Source organism: Streptopelia decaocto, assembly GCF_964273445.1.
Source record: "Streptopelia decaocto genome assembly, chromosome: 9".
Lineage (NCBI taxonomy): Eukaryota > Metazoa > Chordata > Aves > Columbiformes > Columbidae > Streptopelia > Streptopelia decaocto.
In genome coordinates this window covers 18654024-18681923 of record NC_138664.1, presented here as the reverse complement: position 1 = coordinate 18681923, position 27900 = coordinate 18654024, and the positions used below count along the sequence as shown (strand labels likewise).

At 37.9% G+C, this 27900-nt stretch overlaps 2 protein-coding genes across 10 annotated transcripts in view; one reads left to right on the top strand and one right to left on the bottom strand.

Moving 5' to 3' along the window:
- Positions 1-750: 750 nt before the first annotated feature.
- NRG4 (neuregulin 4) lies at positions 751-27829 on the bottom strand. 4 transcript variants are annotated; one of them, XR_014184907.1, is made up of 9 exons: positions 27471-27601; positions 27173-27316; positions 25716-25810; positions 21847-21912; positions 17597-17690; positions 8848-8997; positions 4075-4154; positions 3885-3979; positions 751-1504 (listed from the first exon to the last, which is right to left on the bottom strand). XR_014184907.1 is itself a non-coding variant. In XM_082061545.1 (8 exons), the coding sequence occupies exons 4-8, from the start codon at positions 21854-21856 to the stop codon at positions 3963-3965; spliced, it is 351 nt and encodes a 116-aa protein (XP_081917671.1). In that variant the 5' UTR covers positions 21857-21912; positions 25716-25810; positions 27173-27316; positions 27743-27829; the 3' UTR covers positions 751-3962. The 4 variants fall into 4 exon arrangements, 3 of the variants coding, with proteins under 3 accessions (XP_081917671.1, XP_081917670.1, XP_081917672.1); XM_082061545.1 differs by lacking the exon at positions 27471-27601 and adding an exon at positions 27743-27829 and having other exon boundaries at positions 751-3979; XM_082061544.1 differs by having other exon boundaries at positions 751-3979.
- The window catches only part of TMEM266 (transmembrane protein 266), a 100956-nt gene continuing 85796 nt past the window's right edge, over positions 12741-27900 (top strand). For 2 of the 6 annotated variants that reach the window (XM_082061535.1, XM_082061530.1), the window contains exon 1: positions 27761-27900. The gene's annotated coding sequence lies outside the window, so the exon portion shown is untranslated. Of the gene's footprint in view, positions 12757-13557; positions 13646-16963; positions 17106-24296; positions 24335-25719; positions 25849-27760 lie in introns of those variants that run through there. The other 4 variants (XM_082061531.1, XM_082061532.1, XM_082061537.1 and 1 more) reach the window with 4 other exon arrangements.

The window sequence follows — 27900 nt, the reverse complement described above, 5'->3', positions numbered from 1 at the left end:
AAACAGATAACATATAGCTACAGTGAAAAACTGGAAACTTTTTTTAAAAGAAAAGCATAAGATAGGTTTGGATTATTTAGAAATTATATTTTCTGGATAGTTATGTTAGAATTATTAGGAGAGAAATAGCTAATTGGAATTCTTTTAAGAGCTCTGATAAATTGGGAGCAAAAAGTTTTATTCCTGAATGAATGAGATTTGTGCTTCTAAATGCTTTTAAGAAACAATTTCTAAATTGCCATCATTAAGTTTTACAGCCAGATCCTCACTGACATCAGCAGGTAGCACAAACTTCTCAAATATTTCAGAGCGATTCACATCACTGGATCAGTGGCAGTCGTCACCTTTTCAAGATAAATTTTCACAGCTCTAAGAGTTAGAAACAGCTTTTTTAAAATAAGCTTGTCTTAACTGAGTTGTCAGTATGGCAACAGCGAGAGCAAACATTAATCCCCTCAAAACAGGAACTCTCCTAGAATCTCCAGAACTGGTGAAAATGACTGAATAGGTTGAAACAGCGGGAAATTCTGTGACGGAGAATGCACAACATTGATTCAAATTACAGAGCCCTGTTAAAAAGTGCCACCAGTGGATGCTCAGCTACATCTTTACAGCCCATCATTTTCCTGTACAAAAGCTGTAGTCAAAGTATCATTACTTCAAGAGGATAATTTGAAAACAGTCTCTTTTAATGTACGCTGAAAAAGAATGTTCAAATGTTACACAAACTGACATAGAGGTGCATTTAGAAGTGTTAGAAATTGGTTGTAGTTTTAATTTGGGGGATGAAAACAACAATATCTTCCTGTTATTTCAGGTTCTACAGCTGCAGGTTCTGCTTACGTGCCCTTAGCCAGCTACAGAAATCATTCCTGGGGAAAGGTTTTGTGGAGTCACAGTCCCAAACATGGAACCGAGTGGCACATTACGTACAGATTATGTTGAACAGGTTACATTCACAAGAAAAGCAAGAACAGACTTTGGATAAGCACAAGCAGATAGTGTTATATACAATAATGAAAAAGTTTTTAGCTTTTTTTTTAAATGTCTTTAGGTGTGCACATATTTGGAGTATTTTGTTTGCTCATTTTCCCCCAAAGTGCAGGAAATATTGCAGTACTTCCTTGAAAGAAGCACTTCTTTCACTCATCTTGACCACAGAAAGCAAATAATTTATGCCTGGATTCTGTTGATTATTCCTTATAATCTGAGATATAGGAATATTCCATCTCTTTATTTAAGTACATAGATGTCAACAAAAGGCATAATATCTGAAAGAGGCACAATGAACAAACGCATCCTGTTAATCTAAATAATATTGCCAGGGAATCATAACACATTTTAGTTCTATTTTTTTTTCCCAAACGTAAACAGTTAAGTCTTCATTCATAGACCTGGGTTTGCATATGGTCACAGTACAAGTGAAAACTCTTCTCCAAACTAAACCACAGTCTCCTCAGTTTTTACCGGAAATAGCTTGATGTCCTTTAAATCTGAAAGGATCCTAAATACCAAAGGAACATAATTGAGGGGTTTGTTTTGGTTTTTAATGTAGAAGAGTTGGGTGTCCCATGTTAAATCCGTAACCACCTTTGGCTACAGCTCTCCCTTTCCCTGGGTAGACCCTTCTACGTACCTATCTCCTGATACAAAATTTGCTGAACATGTGGCAGGAATTTTTAGCCTTTTAGGTAAGCTCACTGCTTTCCCTTTCTGCCTGGACTCCGGTCAGTTTGGTAGCTCCTAGTCAGAACACTCACAACAGAAAGCAATGACCCAGACTCCATTTCGATTTTGGTAAGTTCTCTCCCCCATTTGTTCTCTGCTTTCCATTTTCAAATAGCTCAGTCATACTATGAGAGCCCCTCTACTGCTTTTTAAAATGCAGGGCCAGGAGGAAAACCATTTTTTTTTAGCGCAGTAAATTGTCAAGGGGTCACACAACATTAAAAGTACCTTTAAAATGGGAAGTGCTACCAAATGGACTTCCCTTTGGTCTTCCTGCTTAGTATTTAACACTATAAATCAAAAAACTACGCAGCACAGAGAAACCCTCTTGCTTTGTTTGAACAGCCATTTTTCCTCTTTTTGTTGCACTTTGCTCCAGTGTTTGAGCTACTAATTAAAAAAAATTATATACAGAGTAACATGTAGGAAACCTTATGTAGGTCTATAAAGAGATTTCCTGCTAATGGCTGGCATTTCTTTCTGCAAATGATCAAAAGTGTTTTGCAACACATGAAGAGACCTTTAGTTACATGATTCTGGAAGGAAAATAATGATCTTCAGGTATAAAAGAATTTTTGCCATAACACTATAATAGATCGTTGTGTAATCTTATTAGTGGAGGTTCCCAGGAAATCAGTGTTTTCCCTCCATAACCTTTCAGCTGGTGGAGGGATAATTTTAAAGACACGAGATCTCATGTTTCATGAAAACAGGAGTCAGACAAGAGACACTTTATTTCTCCTCCCTGCATATACATATAATCCTCTTTTAGACTCCAGTGGCTCCAGTCGCAAGATCTGATCCATTGGAACCAGTGTTTCCTTAGCTTTATTGCTCACAGAACTACTTGCTTAATTTTTTAAGCAAGTATTGCTAGAGAGCATTGTACTGCTTTATTAAATTATATGTAACATTGGCTACCCTGTACATTCTGTGGCATTTGACCACCTTAAAATGAATTTGTAACCTGATCTCATTTTGACCTGAACATCAAGTTCACACCACTTGTGAACTGAAATAATTAATTTTAGAAGCTGAAATGTTCTCCAGTGGAACGGGTTTGAAGCAGTCTGAATCGCTAATAGGATTTCATTTGAGGATAACATTGCTTCAGAAATCAACTTGTTTGCATTTAAACATGGTTTTGGTTTATTCATCCTCACTTTTTGTACAAACTGTTTCCTGAATAACACATACAAGATTGGTAACAGTGAATAACTATTCCATGTCTGTCTAGAAAGCTGAGAGGGTTCTAAGAGTTTGTAGAGTACAACTTCAGTGCATTTATTTCTTATATCTATTAATACTTCCTTCCTGAATTTCCACTTAAGATGACCACAAGCCTTTTTCTTCTTCAATGAAAATAGTATACCAAACTTTAACATTATTAAGTCCAAATATCTCCTGATCAATAACAGAAGGAAGTTATCTAACAGCAGTTGTCTCTGACTAATTTTCACTGAGGCTATGCAAAGTACTTCAGGTAATACTGATTCTAATGGAGCTGTCGGTTCTGCTTCAAATCTCCTAAACTCTGTATTTAATAGTGGCATGTCCCTGTCTGATGAAAAATCACTTTTATCTTTCTTAGTCTTTAAAATAATATTATCAGCTTCCTTCAGAGTATCTGCTAAATGTCTGAAGACCAGAAAATAACATGTAAGATCGGTTAGTTTGGGGAGAAAGTGATCTTTTAGTGCTTTATATAACTTAATCAGGAGGTTCTCTGGATCAGGTGCTGTACTTGATTTGGTGCCCTCAGATTCTACCTTCAGATGCTGAGCTTTAATGTGGACTCTGGTTTCTCCGACATGAGTCCTCAGAAGGTAATGTATTTTTCATAGTACCACCTCATGCTGAAAACTCTGATTATCTCATATTCTCTGGGCAGTGAAAAAAAGATTATTTCATATTTCCTATGCAGTAAAAAACCAAAATTATCTCATGGTTCTACCTGTGCATTACTGAAAACAGTAACTTGTCATGAAAACATCTCATAAAATTCAAAAAGAAACTATAGTGATTATAGTGATTTCTGTGTAATTTGATACACCCTTAAAAGTATGTAGAAACTCTGGTTATGTCTTAGTTGCAGTCTTCTCCAACACTAAGTAAGCTGCCTATTTCAGTCTGTTTTCTTCTCTCATCTCGCTTACCACATCATCCTCTGCAACTCTTGTATTCTTAGGGTTGCTCTGCATGTTGTTTTCCCACCATTCTTCCACTCTAATGCTTTACTCTGTTATTATTTCTGAAAAATAAACAAAACACATGCTTTTAATTAACGACAACTTCCTCCCCTGCCTTACTGATAGAGTCAAATAATTTAACTTTAAATGTACTCACTGTTGCAGCCATTGCTGCTTGTAGTTTCAACCAGGGTGACACCACACTCTGAAGAACCTGTCCTTGGAATGGAAGCTTTCCTGACCATAAGAGAGACAACAGGAAGGAAACAAAACAAACAAACAAACAACACAAAAAAACCCCACAAAATAAAAAAGTTATAAGAGACAAGTTAATTGAATGATGCATCCACTGAAAAAAAGTTACATGGATCTTTTGCAGTTACTTTAATAATATTTTTGAGAAACATGTATTTGAGGGAGACCAGAGATTAGAGGCAGGAACAGCACTCAGAATCTCTCCTGAAGTTAATGTTCCTGTTTGTCCAATTTCTCAGGTCTCTACTTAAGCAATTAGTATATAGCACAAAATTATTTTACCTGTTGTTAACTCTTTAAGCATTTGGGAGTGAAATATCAATGATGTGATATTTTCCACACTTTCTTGAGGAGAAACAGATCTTTTAAATGAAGCTTATCTCTTGCTGTTTCTTTCCCTTTCTTTAATAGTAATTAGACATCTGTTCTCTTGAGAAGACTCATGAGCTATTCTTCCTTCTGTCCAGTTTGTGTCCTGTGGTGATATAACTCCTCCACGAAGTCTGTTGTCTTGGACGGCTTAAATGGCTTTATTCCTACTCCCTGTTGTTTTGGCTGGCTGAGTTCCTTCCATCAATATACGCTTATTTTACAGGTACTTTGGCATTTCAATATGAACTTAAAGTATAAAAATTAAATGCAGATTTATTTTAGTTTTCCCTAGGGTTTTCTCTGTTCCTCTATGCTGTGTGGTTGCATTCAGGCTTCTATATTCTTTCTAAGTAAAAACTGGTTTATGTGTAATCTATACTAACTGGCTACATTTTTTCTTCCCATAGCCCTTGAAAAGTATGTTTCTGGAGAAAGAAGGCCAGGTGGACCTGTACTGGCAGGTGAATTGCTTGTAGTAATAGGTGCCATTTGTTATGTCAGTAGCAATGTAATATCAAGGATTTTTGCATACTTTCCTCTTAGCCCCAGGCTTTATCAGTACCTATTTGTTGCCAGGGGGTGTGTGTTTATTTCAAGATAGAGAGCGGCTAGATCTGGATACCTCCATACACTCTGCTAACAGGTTGTGCAGCTCCTGGGCCTAAAGTTTGCACAGAAGCCTACACCAATCAGAGACATTTTTCGGTGTTAAAAAAATTAAGTGTATCTAGATATAGAGATATATATGGATAAGTTTTACATTCACAATGTAAATATTTTACTATCTTTGCTAAAACACAATTGTTGGCACGATGCCATGTCTTCTAGTGAATCCCAATAGTTTAAAAATAGGACTAGGTTTATGTGCTGAGCTTTTACAGGACTGTAGCAAATTGAACTGAGCATGTTATTTAAAGTTTGGGACGTTTATTGCCTATGAAACAACACGTTCCTAGAGAAAACTTGATAAAATAATGCAGGAAGCTAATGTACTGAACTGTTTTGCAGATAAATTTGGGGTGTAGACAGTACTATTCTTATTAATCCCTACAACATGATATAAAATTATCTTAGAATACTAATCTTTGAGGAGACATAAAAAGCATAGTCTCTTCTTTGCAATGACATTCCCCATAATTTTTTCAGAAGTAAATTAAAGCTACTCACTTTACTACCTGAATAGTTATATTGTATCAGTCGGAGACTCACTAAGATAGCTCTGCAGTAGGCTTTTCTTCAGCAAGTGCCAGAAACAGGGCAGGTTTAACCCTAGACTACTGTCTGTCTTTTCCAGTTCTAGTCAGCTTTTCTTCATCACCAGTCCTTGATAGCTTCTCCCTCTCCCCTCTCTCAGTTCTCCACTGTTCGTTTCACTCAGACATTCAGTTCCTTTCCTCTATCTTTATTTTGTTCTACATTCCATCATTCTCACCTTTAGCTATTTCAAATACTGCCTGTTTTGTCATTATCTTTGATACTCTCTCCTCCTTGCCCTTGCAGGTTTGCTTTCCCAAACCATACCATCTTGATGAATCCTAGTACATAATCAAATACAGAGTGAAATCAGCTTAACAGCAGATTGTTGAGAGATTGGAATAAATAAATCCTAAACTGATAAAAATGTGACGACTCAGCTAAATATAAAGGGAGAATTATTTCCCACTGTTGACCCGGAGCTTTTCTTATGCAGCCCTCTTTTATGGGTTACTTTTACCCTTACTGATGATTTGGTTTTATAAGCAGAGCAATGAAATATTTTCTCTCCACCCCTGTGTGCTGAATAGATTTGTTGGTAGGGAGCATTAAATGCACTTGCACATGCCTGGTCCTGAAATCTGTGCCAAGCAGCCTGAGAGGAAGAAAACTTGGAAAGGAAATGGGGTACAAGTGATGGCAGGGACAAGAAAATAGAGCACTGAGTCCCTAAATTCTAAAAGATTTGGTGTATAATTTTAGGGATTCAGTTTCTGTATGCTAAATTTCAATTAATACCTCTTCTTCTTCATCCCTCCAGATTGCATTACTGTTTATACTAAAACCACACTAGAATCCTCTGCTGAAAGAGCCACAGAAATGCTTACTAACACACAATATGGTGGAAAAACTCTGCTTTCTGATTCTGGATCAAACATATTTGTTAATAAAGAGTAGTAGTGGAAACTTGATAGCACAATACTTCTCTTAACATTTTAAATTTAACCTATCCTCTCAAGAGGACATGTCAAGGATGACGCAAACTCTCAGCTAACTCTTACAAGCCTCAGTTCTGCCCTCTTCCAGAATGTTATGGTACAGGTGGCAGATCAAACCTGGAAGCAATAATCCTTGTTTATACAGCCAGAAAGAGAGGAGCAGAGTAAAGTATCCACTCAAGACTCCTGTGTTGGTCCTTTCAGTCAAGAGATAAGGACTTTTAGATGTGAAGTGTTTCTTTTATAGGTGAGTTCTCTAGCAGAAGGTGGTTATGCTACATCAGCCACTGAAGTGTAAAGGTGTAAGACAAGACAATTTTTAGCCAACTACGTTGCTTTATTTGTACTAAAGAAGCTAATCATGATTTTATGAGATTTCCCAAGCTAGTCTGGTATATAAAATACGTTCAAGGGCAACTATGTTAAGACTGAGTTATTATTTTTCCAATAAAGAGGCCCTACTACTTGTTCTACCAGTTAGGTAAAGCTTAAGTAAATTGATTTCCTATAAATAGAGTAGTTGAACTGTCTAATAGAAGACTTGCACAGACCTGTCACTGCTGTTATTCTCAGCTTCTGTACTTTGCAGTGCAAGGCTCTTTGACCATAAAACTCAGTAGATTGTGTCTCTAGTCTTCTCCTAATTTTACTGTATGCAAGAGGAAAGGGATCTTTTAACAGATTACTCTCTGAATTCTCTGCTCTCTGAAGACTTTTTTTTGTCTCCACATGGACAAGGTTTACTTCTAAAGAAATGCTCTCCATACCTCCATGGGACTTGAATTATTTTTTCCTTTAGTTAGTTAAAGCTAAAGTGTTCTTTAGTGAACAACTGCTGTGACATTCCACTGCTAAGACAGGATTAATTTCACTAAAATTACTAAGGTGGAGGGTAGCCTCTACAACAAGGGTTTTTTTTAATACAAACTCTGTTTTATCAAATGCTCTCTATCTCTTCTAAATATATTCAGCTGTGGGAAAAACTGGCATTCAATGGGTTTCCATGACAGCAGCTGAGGTAAAACTAGACCAGCTATTCCAAAGGTCACTCATTGAAAGGCCCTGATCAGAGAAGTTGATTTGGCAATGTGATTATGGGAGAGCAAAGAACAGAATTGCAAGAACCTTAGGTTATCATAACCAAGGAGAAATGCAGCACAGGAGTAACAGGACGAGGCTGCAAGTCTGTGATGGCTAAAAATTACAGGGACTAGTAAGTTGCCTCATCAAGGCATAAATACATATTAACAGTACGTGGCAAAATGAGCTCTTACAAAAAGCGCTGTACTCGAAAAACGAGGGGACATAGGAGGTTGGCTTGCATACATAAATGTATAGAGTAATTGAAGACAGTAAGTGTGTTTGGGTTTAGTGTAAGTGTACTGATAAATGCATTTGGTGTAACAGAGTCACATCGATTGGTTGACTTAATCCCAGCAACTGCTTACATGTTTTCATGCGAGGTCCTAATATGCCTGAAATACTACTGAAATCAAACCTGCAGCACTTGCTGTCTAGCATTGACATCTTCATACTATTCAAATATGGATCATTTCAGATAAATAAATTAGCCCCCTGATTTGTTCTAGATGTTAGTTACTTAACAAAAATCTACCTGGGATTGTTCTTGAATTTGATTCTTGCCTTAGTTTTCCTTTTTTTTTTTTTTAAGCTGTAAAGGAATTGGGAGCTGATAGCACCACTTGGTTTGGCTGCCAATTCAATGCAGTGGAACAGTTTCTGATCCCTCAGCGCTTTGGTAATTTGCTTCTACTTCTCAATCTTTGGGCAACATGAGAGTTGACTAATGTTTTAAAATGTTAGTACTAACTCTAGGTAGACTGTAAAATCTCTCAGAAATGGGTGTACTACATGTATTTTTTACAAAGCAACTACAAGTAATAGCTTAGAAAAGATACTGAGAAAACAACAAGCCAGGAAGTAAAATATTACAAGCAACAAGTTGAGACATCCACATTAATTATGCTGAAAAACCATACCAACCTTATGGATAATTCATTACATACTTTTACATTCAAATAATTAGTACATGATTACCAGAAGAAATTTCTACTTGATTAAATAGCTTCAGCACTCTGAAGCACTTTTACCTGCAAAGGAAGTAGAATGCTCCAATTATAAGAACTCCTAGAAGAAGAAGTGAGGCCAAGAAAGCTGCAGACAGGTCACCTTTGGTTTGGGACTTGATGCTGGGCAGCAAAACTTCCTCACAACGGGCTCCTGTGTAATTCTCAATACATCTGGGAAAGCAAGTTTTATTCAGATTAGGTGGTGACATGTCATCTAGCATGAAAAGCACCAAGGCTTCTTTCAGTCTTAAGTGGGGAGAGAACTTGTTATGGCATAATTCAAGATTTATATTTGCTTCACAGAAAATTTTATGGAATTTCCATTTCTGGAGCAAAGGGAATTGGACACATTAGGCATCAAGCTTGTATTCTGATCCGTATTGCTTTTATATATTAAACCATATCTTTCTTAATACATTCACTGGGTTAGCAATATACTTCATAATGGTGTAATTCACAGTTAATTCTGCCTCCTCCACTGGCAGATTTAATTAATTAAATCCAAGTCTTTAGTGTTAACTGTGTCATCCCACTGGTTCTCATTTTATACACAGTGGTCATGCTTTCTTTTCCCCCTTTCATGTAACTTTCTAGCTTGCTTTCTTGAAGAGCTGGTACTGTCAGCTAAATGGATCAAGGACAAGGGAATTAACTCAGAGTACACCTTAGATTGCAAAAGCATTTTACACAGCGTAAGAATTCATGCCAGAACATCTTATGTGCTTGGTGAATGACCCCCTCTTAGATAGATGTAGCTAAATGTATTCTCTACTATGCTTATTTTACATATTGAGCTTCTGAAAACTTCTTCTGATGAAAGGATTAAAATGGTATTTTACCGTGGTAAACTCGTATGATATATTACTAAAAACGAATAAAATTAATGGCTTAGTAATTCATATTGAGTCAAAAACAGATAGGTTGAAGCTAAACTAATCTTCATTTGTCTTATATTTTGCACTTATTCTGCTAAGTTTTCTTGAGGTATTTATTGTGTTACAGAAAATGGAAAACACTTCATTCAATAACTACATTCGGCATGTACCCTTTTATGTATGTAATTTTGCTTCTTTCTTATTTGTATTACTGAAGATCTCGCTCCTTCTTGCTATTTCTGGCACTGAAGTCATAATAGCCTGTGACATAAGCAATTTCAGACTCCAGCTGAGAAAAATGGGCTGAACTCTGTAACATACTTGAAATTCTCAACTGCCATTGGCAGCTGCAAGGTATAATTTCAGATGAGAGATAAGAAGGCAGAGTGGGGAGGAACTGCCAAAAAAGAAAGATGTCTAGCATATCTAAAGAAGACAAATGGGTCACTGTAAGCATACCACCACGTGTGCTTGATGGAACTCCCAGCACCGCCTTCTGTACATTATGCACCACTGTTTCAGTATTACTGGTTTAAGCTATTGCACAAATGATTACTCCAATTTCTTCTAATTCTTTGCTTTTGAAAATGTAATGGCAGATTTAGACACTAGAAAAAAGATTTAATTATCATCAGATATTAAAGATGTGCAAGTGATCAAAGAGCCAGGCTTTACTAAGGGCAATGTGAGACTTTTCAAAGTTACTATGTTTGGCTGCTGGGAGAAGGAAGGGTAGGCAGACTGCTCTGATTGCTTCAGATAATGTTCCAGATATTTATCCTAAGTATAGTGGCATTTCAGTGGCCTATTTCTGAAATACTGTAGAATACTTTAAGAATAGAAGAGTAGTTTGAGTGGGGTATTGTTCTTCAGCAAGTGGGAGATAAATGCTTTGGAGAGCTGAATAGAATAACAGGGATAGAAAATGGAATATAAAATTCATAGAACTATTCTTGAATACCAGTGAAAACTGGAGAATAATGCAAGGCTAAAATGATACAGGAAGAAAAAATAAATAGGTTGTAGTATCAAATTAAGGCTCATGGGAAAGTTTGAGAGAATGAGTGCAAAGAGAGTAAGCCAGTAGCCCAAAGAGAAAAATGAAGCAGGAGGAAGAGAAGATAGTCCTCCTAGTTGAAAAGAGTTGCATATAGGATTAGGTAAAAGGTGCAGGTTAGAGAACTGTTGTGATACAGTGGAGTGAGTTGGCATGAACAGTGCATGGGAGGCGTAACCATATTCTGCAAAAGACTGTGGGAAAAAAAATGGGACTGTCATGACGGTGTAGTAAAAAGGTCACTGAGACTGTAGCCACTTTCTACTAAATAGAAAACAGAGCCAGATGCTTAAGGTGTTCTTAAGTCTTCAAGAGGGAAAGGAGCCAGAAAGCCTAAGGGGAAAACTATAGCCAATATGAACCTAAGGCCGTAGCAAAGGGAAAAAGACCTACACTAAAAAAGCACAGACAAAACTTAAACATCCTGGAGGCTAAACCTATTAGTTCTCTGGATGCAACAAAAACAAGTTTTAGAAATATGTTTTCCGTGACTTGCCAGTTTGATCTGTTTGACTGTGTGCAATGGATTAGGGATTACAAAACCACACATGCACTTTCTCTGTGCTGACCTGTTGACACACTTGCTGAAAGTGACTCCATGCTATGTAGAAAATACTCTCATATAACCTAAAAATGCTGGGGGTTTTAATAGAAACGGGAAAATGGAGATGAGGTATCTCTTGTTTACATTTAAGTAAACTAAGTTATACCTAATGTGACCCTACCAACAAGCTCTGCTACAGTTAGGGGATTTTTGAAAATTCAGATGTTCAAATATTGGTTTGCACAGCTTTTCTGAAGTCATCAGTGCTGATGTACAAATAGGTGAAGGACTATGCTAAATACAGAAGCAACTGATGCTTTAAGACAACCAAGAGAAGGGAAAGGTTTCTACTGTAAGTCCTTTCCTAAAAATGGTGTGAAAGAAATGAAGCAGTTTTCAGTGATTAGCAGTGGAACTTGCTCAGAAGATCTGCTTATCCTGTTGCATTAGCAGAACTCTCATAATGTCAGTGGAGTTACATACACAGTGACTACAAGCAAGACAGAAAAGTAATCTCTAACAAGTATGTGGGCTATGAACATAATCCAGACTGATGGTATCTATGTAGTGTCTCCTAGAAGTAGTCAGTCTTACTATACACAGCCTTAAAAGTCAGTAGCAACTCATACTTTATCTTGTTTATAGTGGATGCCTAAAAGTAGAGTGCAAGTGAAGCATGACACGCTTGCAGTTGTTAATACAGCAAGCAACTGTGCTTCTGCATGTAAATGAAGGAGGGCAAAAGACAAAGCAGCCTGCTTCTAGGCTGTAGTATGAGGGACTTTAATTAAGTCTTGTGGTCACTAAGGCAGGTGTTGTTGTTGCACATCACATCTGCATGCCGTTAGCCTGCTGTTTCGGCACATGCTGTCTGTTGGCTTTAAATGGTCCTACTGTGTGGCATTCCAAAGTTGATGTTTAAGATGGAAAAAAGGTCTTTCCTTCTCTAAGAAATTGCACTTTCTTATTCAATCAGAGTTGAAAGACAACAGTCTTCAAATGTTTGAGGAAAAGCTGTGTATCTAGAAACTCCCATTTTCAGATGGCATCCAGATTTCTGCTTTTATAGATGCCTGCACACCCATACACAAATGCCAACACCTTTTTTCGGGTAAGATAAGCCAGCCTTAACTATTGTATACAAACTTACTTATAGGAGCTGTGCTGGAGACAAAACATTACCATATCTAAATAAATCCACAGAATCTTTCAACATATGGTATTAATCAAAACTACCCGTATCAGCATCAATATAAGGTGGAAGGAAATTACTGTATTGGATAAAATGTCACAATATGACCAGCATGTCTGCAATTGTATTGATCCTTTAAAATCTCATTGATAACTAAAATATAAGCGTATCAGGCCTCCAGTAACACCAGGCATTACTGCTGTCTTGTTTGCAGATGCAGTTCTTGAGCCAGTGCAAGTGATCTACTGCTTGCCTGATTTAGGTAAGAAGGTAAGGTTCCTTTCTTTTCCAGACTCTAACGTGGGTGTCATGAGCAAGTATCTAACAGACCTTAAAAATGCAAGTAGCATTTGAGTCAGTTATGCACACAGAATCCCACTGCCTAGTATTATACTGTAAGAGTCTTGACTTAGTTTTCCTTAGTCAGGAAAAACCTGGATGCTTCTTGGTATAAAAATTACTTGCATGTAAATACAAAGCTCTAAGCAGAAAAAGACAGCTGAAAAATTATCTGCTTGTGAATGCAATTCAGATTACATGGCTGACAGCTTCAAAATCACCATAATCTTCAGTCTGTAGCAGGCTCCTAAAAGTTGTCCTAATCCATACAATATAAGGTCATCTACTAAGTATGAAAAATAATTTAAAACCAAAGTAAATAAGCAATGGCAAAATTAATTGGAAGCCCTAAGCAGCTTTTACGAAAGAGTTTTGTGTTAAGATGAGTTGCAAAACTGTTACTCTGAAGCTGTACTTGTATACATAGAAATTAAAATTAAACTTACAGTACTACTGTGGAGAAGTTGAAAGAATGGGGTATTTTCCCCTAGAACTCTCTTAGCTATATGTTTATATAGCAAGCTTTACCATGTCTGGCAATGATATTAATTTAGATCACTAATACTTTTCTAACACATAAGAAAATGTTGTATTTTATATTTTATGTCCCGTTAAAAATAAATCTTAATTGCTGACTTTCTTTGGCTATACTTTTGGTGTGTATTCTAACTTTTGTTCCTACCTTTCAAGCCAAATTCGGAATTGAAAAACACTGTGTTTTCAGAAGAGACCAGGATATGTGAAAGCAGAGTTTTGGAAGCAGAGGAAGAAGAAAAGCCCATGAGTGGGAAGCCCACCACTGGCAACTTGCGGTGTGTACATTCTGAAGACTTACGGCACAGCAAGTATATCACTCATGGGGATATTTGAAAAAGAGAATGAAGGACCCATCTTGGAGGAAGAGCGGGTCAAGGATGGGGTATACAGAAAGGGATAGAAAGAATTTGCATGGGAGTTGTTGGATCAGTATAGAAAAGGTAGAGGAGAGATTGGCTTAGGATAGAAGCAAAGGAAATGTGAAGTAGAAGTAGCCTTTAACCATACACAGGAATTTCAGGGAGGAGGTTTCTAAGGTCTGCCTCTGTCCGTTGCGGTGCTTAGCCTGAATGCACTGCCCTCTGCAGAATATGATCCCTTCTACAAAAGGAGCGCATTCACTATTAATTCGAGTGTAATGCCCTTAGAAGCAGAGGAGCTCTGTTTTTATGGTCTTATACCATCTGTATTCTGTCTGAAACACAGAAAGAAGACTCTCAGAATGTCTCATGTGTAAGACAAAATGGAAATACCAGAGCTTCCCCTCAGACAACAAAACCTTAAGGTAATTCTGCACTGCATTAATTAATAATTATGGGACTGCTGCACATCAGATGATGAGGCAAACAACTTTAGCCTCATGTTTTATGATACACCTGAGGCAGCTGCTTGTCAGGTTCCAGCATAAGTTGGGGAATGACCTATTAGAGAGCAGTGTAGGGGAAAGGGACCTGGGGTTCTTGGTGGACAGCAGGATGCCCATGAGCCAGCACTGTGCCCTTGTGGCCAGGAAGGCCAATGGTACCTGGGGTGTATTAGAAGGGGGGTGGTTAGTAGGTCGAGAGAGGTTCTCCTGCCCCTCTACTCTGCCCTGGTGAGACCACATCTGGAATATTGTGTCCAGTTCTGGGCCCCTCAGTTCCAGAAGGACAGGGAACTGCTGGAGAGAGTCCAGCGTAGGGCAACCAAGATGCTGAAGGGAGTGGAGCATCTCCCTTATGAGGAAAGGTTGAGGGAGCTGGGGCTCTTTAGCTTGGAGAAGAGGAGACTGAGGGGTGACCTCATTAATGTTTACAGAGATATAAAGGGTGAGTGTCAGGAGGATGGAGCCAGGCTCTTCAAGGTGACAACCAATGTTAGTACAAGGGGTAATGGGTTCAAATTGGAACACAAGAGGTTCCACTTAAATTTGAGAAGAAACTTCTTCTCAGTAAGGGTGACAGACACTGGAACAGGCTGCCCAGGAAGGTTGTGGAGTCTCCTACTCTGGAGACATTCAAAACACACTTGGATGCCTTCCTGTGTAACCTCATCTGGGTGTTCCTGCTCCTGTGGGGGAATTGGACTGGATGATCTTTTGAGGTCTCTTCCAATCCCTGACATTCTGTGATTGTCCACCCTTCTCCATTCTGCTGCATGTTTATTTATTACATTTGAGCATTCCTGGGTTTGATGCTCATCTTGTTTGTGGTAACAGGTGTGCCTTTTGGGGCTGAGAACATTAACTCACTGTTAGGAAAGGAATGAAGGAAGATGGCAGCTGAGCAACTTCATGTTTTGACACACATCATCTGTATTTAAAATCTGCTAATGTTACACAGGGTAGGGGGGTCAAATGATGATTTGTTTCTATTACATCTCTACCTCGTGTGTGTATATATATATCTCTCTCCATTTCTGAATGGTAAAAATAACTGAAATATCAAAAGTAAACAGTGGCTCTTAATTTGTTATCCTGCTACAAAATAACATATTTTCAAAGAATGATGCAATTTTCCCAGTTACATTGTGAAATTACTTGCAATTATATTGCATCAGGTAATCTGGACTAAGTACATTTAGCACAACACGTTTGTGTAAATAAGTACAATGTCAAGGCAAATGTGTCTTCAGGTATTTTCACAGTTCGTTAGTCTGTTTTTGCTCCATTTCCCTCTTTTAATCAGTGCTGTACTAATGATCATTCAGCCTTTGATTCTAAAACCAATTCAATTTTTCTGTTGGTGGGAGATGATAATTTTGAGAACACCTGGAAGCTTTATGTGGGATTTTGCAGAAACCTGCATCAAAGCAGCTTTGCGCAACTGTGTGATGATGCCAGTCTTGAAGTTCCAAAGCACCAAATATTTTTCTGAATTCTGCTGAATAGTGATGCATTTTTTCTGTTGTTTCTATTCACATCACTGCTGATTACTAAGATATCTGTGTGTAAACAAAACCTTTCTCATCTATAATTAGCCTTCTCTGACTGATTAAGGAACATGCTTAGAATGAGGACATGCTTAAATAGAATGCTGCTATTTAAATCCATATAGCTTCATAATCAACCACTAGATACAGAAGAAAAATACTTGATCATTTAAATGCAACAAGATTGCCCAAGTATAATAGAAATGCTCTTAAGATGTTACTTTTCTGCTTCAGCAGATTATAAAATCCCCTAGTACCTGAATTACAAATGACTTTATTTGGAGTCCCTTTAAAGTGGATATTATCTGACTAGCTTGTGCTCCTGAAAATGAATTCTTCTAAATATTTGTTAATTCATATTTACAGGTATTGCCTCAAATACCCTTCCTCCTTAAACAGCCTAGCAATAGTTGAAAGAGTGCTTTGAAATTGTGTAACTGATGCCATTTAGTCTAACCGTTCTTTTTTCATTGAAGTATTTTCATATCAATAATACGGGATTCCTTCCAGGAAAAAAAAAAAAAAAAAGGCATATTTTAATATGTTTTGTTTCTTGCACGTCTAGCATTTATTTTACATTGCATTAGCTTGCAAGGTTTAGCAGTTAGAATGAATTATCATCATCCAGCACTTCTGAGCTTTATCCTCGCTTTGGGATCTGATTCAGTGTATGACATTGGACAATATGCTTAATGACAGTGATATGCTGTGTATATTTTTCAATGAGCATTTCCCACAAAATTGCCTCTTCTCATCTACTAGATGAGTTTACGTGCTTGAGTTTAAATGTCTAAATTGAACTGTCCTAAACAAAAGGAAGAAATGCTTAATTAGGCATCTTAGAAAATATTTTGTTTCTTTTTCAAACTGTTTTATCTAGTTGTCCTTAGTTATAGCCTAAGATTGAAGAGGGAGCAGAACTTGCCATGTAAGAAATAAAGGTAATATCCTTAAGCGTATGTAGTAGGTGTCTGAATGTCTATTATTATATTAAGTAAGCCCATTCAATTAAGCGTAATCTATTTTGATGAATGATAACTCAGAATCAGTAAATGCAGAACCATGAAAAATTAGAATTTAATGTCATCTTCTTATGTCTTGGTAAATGAGAAAATAAAAGGGTAGGGCTGTATTTATGCAAGAAATGTATCCACATGCAAACCCAGGAAATGCTTCTTTTCCAGTGTGCTACATGGGCTTCAAAAAGAAGAATGGTCCCATAAACGAATGGTGTAAGAAGTATCGATATTCGCAGCCTTGGTGTTTCTTTATCAAGTGGTCTTTGGCTGTTACTGTAAAGCTGTGCTTTGAGATTCAGAGAACACAGTAAGTCCTGAATTAAGTTATTTTTTTCCCTTAAAAGATTATATTCCTTTTTGCGCCTCCTCATTTTGTTCAGGTCAGGCCATTTTATGTTATAAGAATATTTGCAATATAATCATCAGGAAGAAAAACTGTGAATGTACTTTGCCTTTCTGAATGCCTTTCCTACAGTCTGTACTCCATGAAACAAAGGGTATTTCGTTCCTTTCTGTACTGTAATGAGGGTAGGAAATATGGTTCTAAATATAGATATTATTCTGAATGCATACGTAACTGAGCACTGCTGCACCTGTCAAACAAGTACACACATTTATGTCTCTCTTATTGTCATTGTCATGTCTCTGCAAACTGGATCTGAGAATGAATTACTGATTTTGGAGCACCCATAGGTAATAGAGATTTTCTTTTAAATAATGTTTTAACAGTAATTTCTTAAAGAAGCAAAATGGAGAAGTAGTCTGTAGACAGCTACACACAGCTTTAATTTCACTGACCTGCAGAATGGACTGGATACAGTAGGAATCATATAACAAATCCCTCCGTTTAGACAAAAAGATCCATAACTGGTGCCACAGAGTTCTTCATGATCTTGAAGACCAAAAAAAAACACCAGAGAAAAATAGAGACTTCTGTATTTTTATCAATAAAAGCAGATCTTAATTATACTTTTGGGGAGTGGGGTGGCTTCCTTAAAAAAACCCAAAACCAACCAAACAAAAAAAACCCAATCAACAAACAAAACCACAAACCAAACCAAAATGCCAAAACCACCACACACAAACAAAACCACCCTATGAACAAATAAGGTGTCAGTCTTGCCTTCCAGGCCAGTAACATATAGCACTCTCTGTCTTGCAGAATTGTTTCATGTAGCAATATGCAAAAGAGATCACTAATCTATCACCATATCAAACACCTAGATTATATGAAAAAATGCAATATTTCTCTTTCAGTGAGAAGAACTTCTAAATTCTCTGTTACTTAACTTGCCTTTCATAACCACAAACCAAACTGAGTACAGTGATTCACATGACCTATATGAAGTCTGGTTTGTCCTGTTCCAGTGGCACAAACTATCTTTAACTTAACTAGCTTCTGTGAGAGAATTGCAGTCAGCACAGAGAAACTCAGAATAGTCTCAGGTGTGGACAAGGACATTCTGAGACTGCTTCAGGTGATATTAAGAGCTGAATCATAGCATAGTTGTATACCACAAGGTTTTTCCACCCCCATTTTTAACACCCAATGAAGGCGCCAGCCTATGAAGTGTCACTTATGTAGAAGACTGCCTGTTACAGTGTCATTGCCACAGACCTCAAAAAAGCTTTTTCCTAACTCAATAGGCCACTTATATGAATTGTTAGTGTTTTAAGCACAATTAGGCATTCTAATAAAACCTCAAATGCAGGATGCTAATGTTGGCAGTCATAGCAGCAGTTGTCCATTTTATGCTTAAATAGAATATCTAACTGTACCATTTCACTCTTTATGAAAGCAGTCTAAATTTGGAAGTTGGACTGCATATATTCATGATACATTTAATGCATCTGCAACTCATTTTATATATATGCATATATATTTTAATATATTTCTTCAATCTTAGGAAACCACAATATCTCAATCAAAAGAAAAATAGCGCAGTCTTCTGACACTACAAGCATGAGAATCATGTGTTACCTCACACTTTAGGTGTTGTTTTTGCTGTTATTTCTCCCAGAAGTTCTGAAAATAAGAATTCTGCTATCTTACTATTTATGTATAGCAGAGATTTTCTATACAAAATATAGTGCTGTTTAAGAGGAATCAAGATTTTAGTTTTCTTATTTGTCCTTCAGAAAAAAAAGAGTTGGGGTTCCCCTTTATTCCTGCAGAACAAAGTGAAAAGTGTGGCCATAAGACATTCTACCTTAGAGAGAGCTTCTACAGCTCTGTATGTAAAATAAACCTAAGTTTTCTAAGGGTGGTAGAAATGCTTAGCTACTGCTAACCCTATGCAACAAAAATATAATGCATCCTGCTATCCACTAGACCGTCTCTAGTAATTCCACTCTCCCATCTTTTCATACCTTCTTCCATTTCTATGATGGCACATTGACATGGGACTGTGGGTAAAAGTCCTTATTTTAAGGTTAAGGCAGTTATACCACAGAGCTCAATAGGAACTCACTTTGATGTTCAGGTTAGCGAAGTGCTACCATTCAGATGGTAACTGGACCTTTTTGCATATGTGCAGATAAATTAGGGAGCTGGAGGAGGGGGAAGGTAAGGCTGGAAAGATTGTTCATATTTGACCTGTTGCATTGGCTCAGGATGTGGCATAACAGAAACGTGTATTCTGGCCCACCTTGCTAGAGGTCAAATGGAAATTTCAACTCTGAAGCTTTCTACGCTTGTCTACTGGCAATTAATTTACTGCAAGTTCACTGTTAAAAGAATTTTAAAATTATTTTGCATGGGTAACAGTATAATTGCAATAGGAATAAAATGGTAACAGAAAAAAAACCAAGCAGGTTTTTAAAAAAAGAACTATAAATTATTTTATTTTAGTCGATTCAAACATAACAGTGGAACCTCTATGACAGTGTAATTAAATTGAAACTGCAGCCTTCCTTACATGAAGAGAGGACATTGAATATATGAACAGTGTATCAGAATATCTATACAATTATAAGAATTGTATCAAAAATAGCATGGTCAGCAGGACAAGGGCAGTGATCCTTCCCCTGTGCTCTGCATTGGTGAGGCCACACCTGGAGTATTGTGTCCAGTTCTGGGCCCCTCAGGTCAGGAAAGAGATTGAAGTGCTGGAGCGGGTCCAGAGAAGAGCAACATGACTGGTGAAGGGACTTGAACACAAGCCCTATGGGGAGAGGCTGAGGGAGCTGGGCTTGTTTAGTCTGGAGAAGAGGAGGCTTAGAGCTGAGCTCAGCACTCTCTAGAACTACCTGAAGGGCAGTTCTAGCCAGGTGGGGATTGGTCTCTTCTCCCAGGCAGTCAGCAATAGGACAAGGGGGCATGGGCTTCAACTCTGCCAGGGGAAATTTAGGCTGGATATTAGAAAGCAATTCTTTACAGAGAGAGTGGTCAGGCATTGGAATGGCTGCCCAGGGAGGTGCTGGACTCACCATCCCTGGAGGTTTTTAAACTGAGATTGGACATGGCACTTAGTGCCATGATCTAGTAAATGGACTGGAGTTGGACCAAGGGTTGGACTTGATGATCTCTGAGGTCTTTTCCAACCCAGTCGATTCTGTGATTCTGTGAATCAAGAGAGGAAAAGCAAAACTCTCAACTTTGCTTGGCTTTCAACTCTATTAAGCATCTGAAGGAGTTAAGTGTTGTTGAAATTCTACCAGATGGAAAAGTGAGATGGTATAATGTAGGCCCCACAGAAAAATCCCTTTAGACAGCTTGTGGAAAGCCTTCAGAGAAATTCTCATGAGAATTAATGAAAACTTTTTAACCTCCTTGAATTCCTGCCTTATGCTACTATTTCTTTTCTTCACCTTTATGCAGAAATAGGCCTGTCTCACACTGACATAGTGGTAGAGTACTGAAGAAAATGAAATGCCTCAAGTCATTCAGGTCTCAGAACATTTAGGAGAACGATTCCTTCACTGTTATGGTGTGATCTGTGTATTAAGGACCAAGCTCTGCAGCCCAACTAGACATTTCTGTTCTGGCAATATACCTCAGGCACTCTGTCTTAGGCCTATTAGAGAAAAGTGAGAGAGGTGGAGAGAGAGAACAAAAAGTACCTAGGAAGCCTTCGAAACCATTTTGATTGTAATTACAGACAATTTCTCTCTAGGCTATTTCTTTCCAGAGCTAGACTTCCTTCCAGTACTAAGGGAAAAATGGTAACCTCGATTTTACCAGTAATGAGATATGTGATGAAACCTCTGTGTTCATGCAGATCAGGTGCCCCATTTTCCATCCAATTGTGCTTCTCATTAGTTCTATTTCATGTATTAATACTTTGCTACTACTTATTGAAAGAATGAGAGTAATACAGTATGAAGTAGATGACAGAACTATGAAAGAGAATAAAAGAAAATTCAGGATGCTCTAACACTAAAAGAAAAATTAATGACTAGTAGTAGTGAGGTTTACTACAATTCAGAAATACTCCATACCCACTTTACTGAAATGCAGTAAATTTGAAAGCTACAGCTCTATATTTATGGACAGGAATGTATGAAAGCAACTGTTTATCCCTAAGCATGTCCCTAAACTACCTGTTTCCATTTAAACTTTTGTAACTTGACCATCCTATCTGTTCAAAAGAAAAACAAATAAAGGCTCAACACCACCTTAACCCCCAAAGAACCAAGCCAGCCTCGATAATCCACATGTTGACTCAGATGTCTTGCCTAGTCTAGAGGCCAAAATACTACAGACTGTCTAATCCTGAAGTCTGGTAAAACAAAAAACGGAAGGGGGAGGAGTGGGAAACATTGACAGAGGATAAAAGGCCTGATGTGTGCTTCCTCACTTACAAGCGACTTTGGACTGTATGCTAATCGGTCACAAACTGTGAAATGTTAGGACTGATCAATGCAAACATCTCCTTAGGAGAATTTGTACCACTGACTGGTGGACTCTAGTTTGCTGACATGTAAGTGAAGACAGCCCTATGGAGTGGTTGTGACAATCCTAATGGCAGCTGTCAGAATCAATGCAACTTTAATGAACTCTAATGATACATGTGTACACATCCAAGTAAATACTTGGAAGAAATTACCTGTTCGCATATTATTCCAACAACAATTTTTATTCTTGGTCAGAGGCTATTCTTCTAAAACAGCACCTATGGACAAACATGTAAATTTAGCATGTCATTTTTAATCCCACTGACTTTTTTCCCTGAAGGAATAGTTATTGGAATGCATCTTTCAGTGTTGCTGCTATGACATTTGTTGTACTTGGACAGCAATGTACTGTTATATTATATGCAATTTCCTTTAATTAATGACAACCATTCAAGGGTACTGTCAAGTTTGGTGAACTAAGGGCAGTTATACAGAGCAAAACCAAATTCACACTAAAGCATGAATACCTTTTTCAAATTCCAGAATCTAAATTATTGTTTCTGGCTGGCAAATTAAATTGACTTTTGTACCTTGAAAGTCAGTGCATACAATTGAACCAGTCCTCAGACTGATAATTATTCAGTCAGGTAAGATCTTGGTGGTGGAATTCTTGCATTTCACAAACAAGAAATTAACAGTTTGTAATTTCTTTGAGAGAATGTGTATGTTTCACTTGAGTCTTTCTCATGGCTGGATGTCGGGTGAAATTAGTAATATAGCCTGTGAATTTAGCAGAACTCAGCAAGGTCAAGACGTGTACAATTATTTTTAAAATATGGAATAGAAACTCTCTGCCTGGACAGAAACCAATCGTCACTTGGCATTGCTAAAAAACTTATTCTGTAGATATGGCAATGCTATAAATATCTAACGTTGCTATATTCTGTTCTCCTGTAAAGTTTGTCAAGTTTGATTGTACCAAATAGGTTACTGAAGAAGCTTAACATGATAGATCTTATTTTAATGTTGGCTCTTTTTTTCTTAATTATACTTCAAACTGTACATAAAGTAAATATTTAAGCGAACTTTCCTATATTGGAAGAAAGATAATTTTTCCCCATTAAATGATCAAATAAAATACTCAGCTTTACCAGAAATAATTGCCTTTTAGTACTAGAACAGGTAGCTGTCTGCGCTGGCCCATTTCAAAAGGCATTTGTACTGACTGTATGAGCAGACAGTTCTGTTTTTCATGGGACCTCAAAAGGCTTCTCTAGCTCTTTAAGCGTCCTGTGCATACTCAAATATCTGAAACGGCAGTTCCCTGTGACACGGGGCTGGAACAGCATGGTCCCCACCCAAAGGCTGTCCGCTGGGGCTGGCTCACAGATACGCAATTTGGTTTACTTTGTGTACACAACCAAGTACAACTAACATAGCCTGTGACACAAAGAAACAAACCAACATGATTCACTTCAGAATTTAAATCCTGTTTTTTAAAAGAAATAAATCATCCTGGAGATGGTTATTTTTAGCAGTGAAGATCTGGATTCTATGTGTGCTGTTAAAAAGGCTTAAAATTTAAATATAGTGTAGTGTGGGTGAGATTACAACAAAGACAAACATGCATACAGAGGCCAAGTACAGAATAGGGTAACACCCCATTATGCTCAAAGAATCACTTGCATTTTTTTTCTGGGGTTACCAGGGGTACTATTTATTGCTGAATTCAAAATATTCATATAATGTAGTATCTGCAAATTGCACCATAAAAATAGAATATGCAGCAGTCAAAAATCTGATTTAAATTTGTATTTTATTGGAGCAAGCAGTGTTTTTTTAATTTACTTTCCTTTTTCTCAGAATGTGCCACAAAATTGTATAATATCCAATAGCTCTCATAACAGAAAATATAAATACGATATATAACATAAATTTCAGACTAGCTCCTTTTCCAGATTCAATTAGGAGATGGGTCCTCAAACAAACAAAATAACTTGATGTTGCTACTGCATCTTATTGTCAGTATGCATCTCACTATCTGCCTGGTGCTGCTACTGGTATAAGTTGAACTTCTTCAGGAGATGCTTAAATGCAATGATCCAGCAGAAAATTTCTTAGAGGAAGCTGACAGTTTTCTGTCGCATCAGTGTGTTGTGTGGATGTGCTGTGCACCTCATCAACTGTTTGGAGTAGGACTAACAGGTACATGTAATACAAACTGTTTATAAGCTGACTGCAAACAATCCAAGAGGATGTATATGTATAATTCTGTTTTTTAAGCTCTGATAATCACAATTTAGGTCTAAAGACCATTTTCAAAAGAGATGTTGCTGACACCATTCTCGGCTGTGGCTTTTTTTTTTTTTTTTAGGACTGAAAAGTAAATCATTAGGAAGTCACGTATTTATATGTAAATGTTTTCTTCTGGGGTGTTTGTTGCACTCTGAACAGAAGTATGTATTGCTGTCCTAAAAAGAATAAATTTGACTCTGTATCTCATTGGAAAAGTAAGCTGATACATTGTAAAGAAAATAAAATGCTATAGCAGAAATTGTTGCTAAACTCGATTCTCACTCACATCCATCTATGCACTGAACTGATACTAAAACACAAGAGATCATCTGTGCATCTACCTAACAAGTCTTCTTTTAACACTCAGCTGTAGCCTATTCTCACGGGAACAAACCATCCAATTCTGTGAGTGGTCAAATGTTTACCTTGCATGCATCTTCGGAGTCTGTGAAAGATGACTTTGTGTATCAAGTTAGAGTATTTTAATCTGAAATTTAAAATATAGACTATTTTGCTCTGTGCTAGCTTGTTGAAAAACTTCAGATCAGTTCTGCCCTTTTCCCCACAACCTTGTCATCTCAAAATGGTATTAATAATAACAATACATTGTTTGAAAGATTGCAGTTTATACATTAACATTAGGATACGTGTGTATACTGATATACACTGATATTATTTCAGCCTCTTCAGTTACTTGAAAGTCCTGTGCATGTTTATTTTTGTAGTCTGAATGCATTAACAAAGGCTTCAGTTTAGGAAAGGATTAAAATAACATGTTTAGAGTTAGCTGTAGCCTGAATCACTAAGTTAAAGCATGTTCAAGTACTTTGCCAAATGAAGCATGAACTCTGTGTGCATGTGTGTCACACTGAATGCTGCAAATGTCATGGAAATACTGGTCTACTATTCTGTAGCAGAGAAAGCACAGATTGAGACACACAATTCATACACTGTCACACTTCTTTGGGCACTAAAACACTAAGGGAAAGAATACTGTGTTGTTTGTTTTTTCTTTTTTGGGGGGGAGGGCAGGGGAAGAACTGTTACTGAATTTCTGGGCAAACTGAGGACTCAGACACAAAACTGCAATGGGTTCAGCTCTTTAGCAAAAATATGTGCTAATATCTGGCCATATTGGAGGCTGGCTGGAACAAGTCTTTTGAACTCATTAGATTTGTCTTCAAATGAACCTGTGTGTCTCACTCCCTATAAATTTAAAACAGAACCCTTACTGCCACTTATTTTGTGTACTTTTAATGGGTAACTACCTTAAGCATCCATAAGATGCAGTATCCCCAAAAGATGATAACTGGAACTCTTAATGAGTACAGGCAGATAAAAAGAAAGCACTGCATAATGATTTGGGGTTTGTTTTATGGTTCTTTGCTATCCAAACATTCTTAAAATTAATCTCAATATAAACTCTCCTTCAAATTAAAGCAGATCAGTCAGTCACATGGCTATTTCAAATATACCTTGTTTGTTCATTTAGATTAAGTTGCACCTTACAGCTGTCTTCAAGAGTGGGATTTTTACTGCACTATGTATTCTTTTTTAAAATCCAAAAGAAGTAAAATCTCTGCCCCAATACTGAGCTCAAATATTTGCGTTGTGAAAAAAGAATTTAAAATTGCACTATCTGCTTAGTAGGCTAATTAAACATAAATTTCCTCGTGAGAGGTGTCCTTGATATCTATCAAGCAGTTAGTAGCCTATGCCTTTTATTTTCTCCAAGACCCAGAAATTGTCCTGAAGTGTTGTTAAAAGGAGTCTGTTTATTTCTTACCTAGGTGATAATTTCCAGTACTCTTACCATATGAAGCTCATAACCAATTTTAGCACAGAAAATCATCAGGCATCAGAAAATATCCATCAAGCTGCCTGGAACAAACAGGGATCTCAATAAGGAAGAATTCAAGGTGAGATATTACAACAAATTTGTCCTAAGTATAACATATTACTCAAATTTACACACTGAGTTTCTTTTAAGATGGGATAGCCACAATGTAAAGGAACTCTAACAAAAGACAGAAGTAAAGGCAGATGCTCAATAGCTTAAAAATCTCAACAGACTTGTAATTAACAGGTCAGGTACCTTTTTTGAATACAGTTGTTCAAAATTAATTTCATTACTGTTTTCTGAAATGACAACAAGTGACCAAGTCCTCTTGTCTTAGGACTGCCTACAGCAAAAAAATAGGTTTACATTTTGATTTTATCCACTGAAGTATGTCTAGGATTAATTATATACTAAAACAGCTGGTAAAATGTTATCATGACATTGAAATCACAATGTGAGACATTACAGTAAATTTAAGGGAAAACCTTCCATTCCTAAAATTTCCTAAGTAGTTTGCCACCAACTGCACATTCCCATTGAAATCCCAGTTCTGCTGTATGAGATTCATACAGAAGTTGGCAAAGCTACATTTCAGTTGAGGCTTCTGTCAAATGTGTCTGCTTGTAGTCATACTACATATTTATAATTTTGAGATAGAGATTCCAGTCTTGAGCTTCTGCCTGCTTCTGTGTGTGTGAATAATACATTTTAGAATACACTTGCATTAAAAAACCCCAGCACTCTCAAGGCTGGAAAGAAAACCTGCAACACTGTTCTTTCATTCTGTGGGTTTACTGATTTCATCTATGGCACATTTGATGCCAAGTTTAATCTCTAAAGTGCCTAAGAAATCAACTGAAATTCAACAGAACTTAAAGGTTCTTATTGTGTGATTAATTTTTATTCATCTCTCAGTGGTAGATGAAGTAGATAGCTGACATGAGAATGTCAGCTCTCAAATGTCAGTAATCTCAGATCCAAAAATCAGAACTCAAAAAATCCATATTACAAACTGCCGTACAAGGAGACAGTTTAGCACATGGACATTTTATAAAATAGACCAATATCACTTAAATAATTGTCAAATACTAAAAAAATATATATCATTTACTCAGTCGTGATCAGGAAGCCAATGTAAATAGTCTTCATAACAGTGATTTTGATTTTTTAATCTAAACATCATCCAGACAGTAATAACTGATTGCTGCTAATGCCAGCTATTGCATAGCAGCTCAGCATAGGAAAGAGAACTGTTAAAACTTGAATTACAATCTCTTTTTTAATTATTATTTTTATTTTGTCCATTTAAAGCATGTGCTTGACCTTGAGGATTTTTTTATTTCCCTTTTCTCTGCGTTTAATTTTCTATTGAGTTAATTTGTCCTACTTAAGCGGCGGCTTACCACAGCAAATGGGTATTCTTAACTCTGCTGGTGTAATCTTTCTCAGACATGCACAGGACAATCTGCTGAATCAACGTAATCTCTAATCTGCATCGTGTAATCTTGCAGCTGCTCTCTCCGTACGCAGTTATGTAATCCTGGTGTCTATAAAAACAGAACAAAACACATAAAGAACAGGCAGAACTTTAAGAAAAACGTTGTTAAAGCCCCGGCGCGCCTTACAGGGCGGCCGCCCCGACCGAAACCGGCCCCCGCCGCCCCCGGGCTGCAGCGGCCGCTCACTCCGGGGTCCTCTCACCCCGCGGCCCCGCACACTGGGGTCCCCCCTGCCGGCCCTGTCTCGGGGGTCGGCGATCGCGACACTGCGGCTCCTGCCGTGCGTCCTCCTGTTGTGGGGGGCGGTGGCTGTGGCGGGCGCTCCGCCCCCCGGGGCCTCACCTTCCCCAGCCCGTAGTACTACAGCTCCCGCCCCGCGCCGCCGCCATTGGCCTGGAGGCGCCCACGTGATGCGGGGCGAGCACGCGCGCGCGCCCCCTTTAAACCGCCTCCCCCCCTTCCCCTTCTGCTCACCGGCCTGAGCGACGGCCCGTTGTTTCCTAGGCGACCCGCGAGGGGAGGGCGGGCGCGCGCGCACGGGCTCGCGCGCAGGCAGTCCCCCTCCCCCGCGGGGCGCGCGCCGGACCGTTGGCGGAGCGGGGCTGCGCGGGTGCCGCCGCTGCGGGCAGCAG

Coding starts and splice junctions, on each gene's coding strand:
- NRG4 (XM_082061545.1), bottom strand. Junction 8,998..17,596: donor GTATCCAGTCCATTCTGCAG/GTCAGTGAAATT, acceptor TTGCTTTCCCAG/ATGTATTGAGAATTACACAG. Junction 4,155..8,847: donor GCATTCTACTTCCTTTGCAG/GTAAAAGTGCTT, acceptor TCTTATGGTCAG/GAAAGCTTCCATTCCAAGGA.